Source organism: Trichoderma virens, assembly GCF_000170995.1.
Source record: "Trichoderma virens Gv29-8 chromosome Unknown TRIVIscaffold_50, whole genome shotgun sequence".
Lineage (NCBI taxonomy): Eukaryota > Fungi > Ascomycota > Sordariomycetes > Hypocreales > Hypocreaceae > Trichoderma > Trichoderma virens.
In genome coordinates this window covers 3,409-10,122 of record NW_014013699.1, presented here as the reverse complement: position 1 = coordinate 10,122, position 6,714 = coordinate 3,409, and the positions used below count along the sequence as shown (strand labels likewise).

Sequence of the window (6,714 nt, the reverse complement as noted above, 5' to 3'; positions counted from 1 at the left end):
ATAATACCATAACTTCCTTTCTTCTCCCTATACTGACGTGATCGCTGAGATTCTCTTACTCTTGGAAAACCCAATGGCTGATCCTTTCTCTATTATTGGCCTTATCGGCGTCGTAACCCAGATCATCCAGATCGGTATCCAGTTTGGATCGGATTGGAAATATGCACCAACGGATGCCAGAAGCTTCATGACTGAGCTTCAGGCGCTGAAAACAGTTTTATCTGAGACAAACACTAATATTCTCTGCAATGATGACTTTAAGGAAGCCTTCCGGGGTCAACATTCAACCTTGCTCTCAGAGCTGGGGCCTTCCGCGCAGAATACAGCTACACAGCTCCTAGTATCCGCATGCAAGACAGAACTAGAGATTCTGCTGGAGAAGCTCAAGAAACTCTACCAGGGACATCAATTTGGATGGGAGCGACTTAAGGGAACATTTGTCGCAAAGACCACCAGAGACACTGTCCAAAAACTTCAACGACAATGCCAGACCTTGAACGATATGATGTCGATCGATACCCTCGCTCTCCATGCAAGCATCCACAGAGAGATCAAAGAGTCGAGACTCGAGAAAGAGAGGACCAAGGGTGACAAAAAGTATAGGGAAATCCTCGACTGGCTTACCCTAATTGACTACGCTCCCCATCAGAGCGACTTTATTAACCGGCGACAGACAGGCACCGGCCAATGGCTTCTGGAATCGCACGAGTTCCAGACATGGGTGAAGAAAAGAAAGGAAACGCTCTTCTGTCCAGGTATTCCCGGAGCCGGCAAAACAATCCTCACATCGATCGTGGTAGATGACCTGATTACACACTTTGGAAACAACAACAGCACCGGTATTGCATACATCTACTGCAATTTTCGCAGGCAGTACAAACAGAAGGCTGTCGATCTGCTTTCTAGTGTGTTGAAGCAGCTAAGCCAAAAGATTTCGTCCCTACCGAAGCCCGTCAAAGACCTATATAACAAGCACAAAGAGAAGCGGACTCGGCCGTCACTGGAGGATATTGTAGGAGCACTCCAGTCTGTGGCCGCCTTTTATTTGAGAGTTTATATTGTAGTCGACGCCCTTGATGAGTGCCAATCATCAGAGGGCTGTCGAACAGAATTCCTAAAAGAGATTTTTGACCTTCAAAAGACGTCCGGAGCAAACCTCTTTACAACCTCAAGATTTATACCAGAGATTGTAAATAGCTTTAGCGAACACCCGTCTCTGGAAATCCGTGCAAGCGAGGAAGATATTAAGCGATATCTGGATAGACACATAAAGCATCTCTCAGGCTTTGCCGAGTGGAATCAACAATTGCGGGATGAGGTCACGAAGGTAATATTGGGAGCTGTCGACGGAATGTATGTTTTCCTACATGTCATTGAAGGCAACTAACTCTGCTGACTCATATATAGGTTTTTATTAGCACAGGTCTACCTCAACTCACTTGATGACAAGACTACTACAAGAGCTGTCAGAAAGGCATTGAAGCAGCTACAAAAGCACAGCCCGAAGTCGATCGAGGGACAGGAGTGCGAGGTCTTGAATCATGCGTACAACGATACAATGAAAAGGATCAACAGGCAAAAGAAAGGCTTTCAGAAACTTGCCCAGGAAGTTCTATCATGGATCACCTGCGCTAAGAGACCTCTAACTACATCTGAACTTCAATATGCGCTGGCCGTAGAAGTTGGAGACTCTGAGCCTAGCGAAGATAATATTGCGCCAATCGAAAGAATGATCTCGGTATGCGCTGGGTTAGTCACCGTCGACAAAGAAAGCAGCATCATCCGGCTAGTCCATTACACGACGCAAGAATACTTTGAGAAAACGCAAAGCAAGTGGTTTCCTGACGCGCATATGAAGATCGCAACAATCTGTATTACCTACTTATCTTTTAGTGTCTTCGAGAGCGGATTCTGTCGAACAGACCAGGCATTTAAAGACCGGTTACTGTCCAGCCCTCTCTATGATTATGCTGCCCGCAACTGGGGACATCATGCTCGCGCGGCATCGATCGAAAGGGACAAGTTCATCCTAGATTTCCTCGAAAGTACGGCTAAGGTCTCTGGTTGCAGTCAGGCGATGATGTCTGATAGAGAGTATCATTTCCATAATTTTAGTCAAGATATCCCCAAGCAAATGACAGGGATACATCTTGCAGCATATTTTGGACTAAGCGGTACGGTTGTGGAATTAATCAAAAAAGGGCATAATCCAGAGGTTTGTGATACTTTCGGACGATCAGGGCTGTTATACGCTGTATGGAACGGACATGAGGCGGTTGTCAAGCAGCTGCTCGACAATGGTGCTGACCTGGAGTGCAAGGACAAAGAATATGGTCGCACATTGCTATCGTGGGCTGCACAATATGGGCATGAGGCCGTTGTTAGACTGCTGCTCGAGAAGGGTGCTGACATAGAGTCGAAAGACAAGGAATATGGCCGGACGCCACTAGCACACGCTGCGCGGAGAGGACACGAGGCAGTCGCTAGGATGCTGCTCGAGAAGGGTGCTAACATGGAGTCCAGATCTAAATCTGGCCGGACACCCTTATCTTGGGCTGCACGGAGAGGTCACGAGGCAATCGTCGGGCTGCTTCTCGAGAAGGGTGCTGATCTAGAGTCTAGAGAAATGGAATACGGCCGAACACCGATGTCGTGGGCAACCCGATATGAGCACTGGGCAGTCGCTAGGCTGCTGCTCGAGAAGGGTGCTGACCAAGAGACTAACAATGTAGGCTCTGGTAAAGAGCAGCTACCGCAGGGGCCAATGGTCAAACTACCGCTTGAGAGGAGCTTTCATTTGCAACCCAACGAAGACGGCAGAGATGATAACAGTGAGAAACTGTTACAAGCCGCACGACACGGAGATGAGAGAATTATTAAACTGTTAATTGAAACTGGTGTTAACCTAGAATGCAAAGATAAAGAATTTTGCCGGACATCTCTGTCATGGGCTGCACAATATGGGAATACAGAAGTTGTTAAGCTGCTGCTTGAAAGTGGCGCTGACCCGAAGTTCAAAGACAATGAGTATGGCCAGACGCCATTATCATGGGCTGCACGGAGAGGGCATGAATCAATTATCAAGCTGTTGCTTGAAAAGGGTGCTGATATAGAATCGAAAGATACGTACGGTCGAACACCGTTGTCTTACGCTGCTGGAAATGGCCTCGAGAGGGTTATCAATCTGCTGCTCAAGGAGGGTGCTGATGTAGAGTCCAAATCTAAATCTGGCATGACACCGTTATCTTGGGCTGCGCGGAGGGGACATAAGGCAGCCGCCAAGTTGTTGCTGGATAAGAGTGCCAAGGAATCCCCCTAATTTTATTTGGCCTTAAACAAATATCGACATAATCGTCAGCTTAATGCCTTATAGGAGTGAAATGTCACACACTCTTGGAAGGGGCTCCCTATACCCCCCCTTTTCCCTTCTTTCTCTAAGCTTGTTACTACAATACAAGTGTCACAAATTCCACAGGTGATGATATCTCAATCAACAAAAGCGCATTTGAATGCTCCAAGAGTTAATCCACCAGACTCTTAAGCTGGGGCAACGAGCACCAGTGTTTGTGGTATTTCTACAGGCTAATTTTATACCTAAGTTACTAGTTGAAAAATAGGCGGGATACACGAATGACGAGATTATCTATCAGCCAGATGATCAGCAATCATTAATAGAAGGAGAATAAGAGAACTGGAAGCCAACATCTGCTCCTGAAATCTATCTATGGATAGCTGTCCGAGTTTATATGGGATTATATAGGGAGACACGGATACGGGACTATTGGAAGACCTCTAGGCTGCAGTAGCAACTTCCAACGCACCTAATTATCAAAGTTATGTTACATCGTCGCTTCACCTTGCTGTTGAAGGGGTTTCGCATTTTCAACCCTGCCGAGCATCCAGAAAATAACAATAACAATACACGGATGCAGCCGTTACTAAAGGTCTTCCAACGCGTTGGTGCATGGTCTCAACACCTACAAGCGGCATCTCTTAAAATCTGTCAACCAGGCACTGATATTACTGTAGATGAGTGTATAGGAGGCTTCCAAGGAAGGTTTCATGAGATTGTGACTATCAAGACTAAGCCAACACCAACAGGTTATAAAACTTGGGCTCTGGCGCAGCGAGGGTATTTCCTAGGGTGGATTTGGCACGAGCACAAGTCTCCGTACGCCCTGTTGGTCTTCCAGCTAGGCCTAGACCTAGGGGGAAGTGGAAGAGGGATAGCGATGACCCAGAGTCTCTTAACCCGACCCAGTCTGTGGCTGTTGCCCTAGTTAATTTGCTGCTAAACGCCAGCTATCATGCATTCCTTGATAACCTATGCTCATCGCCGGCGCTCTAGCGAGTCCTTCGTCAACGCAATGTGGGTGCCACAAGCACCTGCCGGACCAACTGCGGCCTCTATCAGCCGTTTGTGAAGGTTAAGAAAGATGACTCAGAGGGAATTTGCTCGAGATGGGGCGTATTACAAGCTATGCCAACCAAAGACAGCCAGGTACATGGTCAGGACCTTCAAATCAGCTGGAAGGATAATGCCCTTGTGTTGTTCCTGACGACCGTCTTCACCGGCGATGAATTTGAATGACGTTTCCGCCACCGGCCGATGAAGAGGGAACTCGGCGAGCAACCCGTAAAGCGGCTGACAATTCCTTAATTGTTGTTGATTACAATAACGAGATGGGGGGCGTTATATTGGTGATCAATTACGAAGCTATTGGGGCTACGACCATCGAATTCTAGAAGCGGTTGGCAGGCTCTAGCACGGTTTTTTCTCCTCGAGATTGCCCTAGTCAATAGCTTCTTATTGCAGCGGCGTGGCCAGCCTACCGGAAGCCTGTGGCTAGCCAACGCGAATGGCGGCTGCTGCTAGTTGGACGACCTTTGCAAAGCGTATGGCAAGGAAGACCTCTCAAGACAGCGATTTCGAGCTGGGGACGAATTTATACTTATTTCACAGCACAATCATATCAATCGGAAGAAATCAGCGCCTTGGGTAGCCTGCAAGGGCTTGCGTTGTGGGGAAAGCCGGTCACAGCCAAGCGCTGCGTGAAATCGGCATGGATAACCTTAATTCAAGGCCTGCTAAGACTCGCCGGGGCTGTGATCCATGCAATGTATGTATGGTGGGGATTCAAAAATGACGAGCAACCCCACTACAAAACGCAATCGCGTCGCGTTTTGTAAATATCACGCGGCATCCCTTATTTCTTCAACTTAATTTTCTTAACAGCAATGTCTCTAATTAGCCCAAGGGTTGAATATAGTCCTCATAAGAGGACTAGGATTGCATTACAAAAAATTTTAGGCTATGCCGCCCAACGCATCGCATTTGAAGAGGGAGTGTCATTAGGGTCAGTGTACGGCATCACTCAACGCTATGAAATGCAAAAGAGTGCGCAATCTTTTCCTTGCAAAGGGTGGCCGCCAATGCTGTTAGAACGCGATAAAAGAACTATCTTATGCATCATAGAGAAAGATCCTTTTACAAAAAAATTAACGATCTTATACGAGAATGCAATATTGCTCCTCAAGGAGCACTATTCTGCGATGGATAAAGATGGAAGGCATACAACATTCCAAAGCTTTTCGCCGGCCTTTACTGAGACCAGAAGCGACTGAATATGATTAGAATTTGTCAAATATACTGTGAGGAGCCAGCTTCCTTTTGGTATTTATTATTCTCTGACAAGTCTACAATCGCCCGGGGAAGGGGGGAGAGAGATGAGGATTGGTTAAGGAAGAGATCCGTAAAACCTATCCGGAGTTCTCCTAGATGCCGAGAATAATAACACACTCCAAAAGCTATGGGAAGCTGCTATTGCTGTTTGGGAAGAGCTTGAAATCTAACTATTGAAAAACCTTATTGATTCTATGCCACGCCGCCCTAAGGCTGTTGTGGATGCACACGGCTGGTATACTAAATACTAGTCTACATATATACTCTTTATTTTCTAGAGAATCGTATGATATAAACTATGAAGAACTTGGCCTTCATTTGGCTGAGAAACATAAGATGAAAGTTATGTGGTCATGATGCGAGATTTTGATGGTGGGGTTGCTCGTCACTTGACACGGGACTGTGGCTATTTGTACCAGCCGGTATTGCTGGAACTTCTATCACCAGCCAATTTCTATAACAAATTAAGTACCAGCAGGGTACGCGGTAATTGGTTGACACCCTCTCTGCTCACTTCGGTGCTCCAAAAAGATAGTCAAGTGCAACAGAAGATCACAAGACGAGCAAGGTTTCAATTCCCACCGCTACCTAGCCCTAGAGCCTGACCGAGATGCAGCGCCACATGCTGCAGCCTGTCGGAGCCACCAAAAGGAAGAATGGAGATTATTGGATCTACGAGAGGGGATATTTATGCCAAGAAGAGGGGAACATAAGGTCTATTGGGCTACAAAAAAAAGCGGCTTGCAATTAGGGTGCTTATTTTAGCTGCTGGTTGTACCAGCTGACGAGCGGGAGGACATTGCTTTTGTCAACTACTGGCGCGTCAGACGAATAGAACAGTAGCTTTATGTTCGCACTTAAGCACTAGCACGTATTATTTATATTCACTGCTTAGGTACTCTAAGTAAAACAACCCTCACTTTCATCTTTCCAATTTCAATACAACGTTGTCCTACGTTCGCATCACTACCAGTTAATTCTACACTTCTGACTGATCTGTGGCAGCCGATGCAATTTTCATCAAATTAATC

At 46.5% G+C, this 6,714-nt stretch overlaps 1 protein-coding gene across 1 annotated transcript; it reads left to right on the top strand.

Moving 5' to 3' along the window:
• Positions 1-604: 604 nt before the first annotated feature.
• TRIVIDRAFT_132487 (uncharacterized protein) lies at positions 605-3,205 on the top strand (the record flags this gene model as incomplete). Its single annotated transcript, XM_014100691.1, has 3 exons — positions 605-1,353; positions 1,408-2,581; positions 2,870-3,205. Coding segments are annotated over 3 exons (2,259 nt in total), but the record flags the coding sequence as incomplete, so codon positions are not given.
• Positions 3,206-6,714: the final 3,509 nt, after the last annotated feature.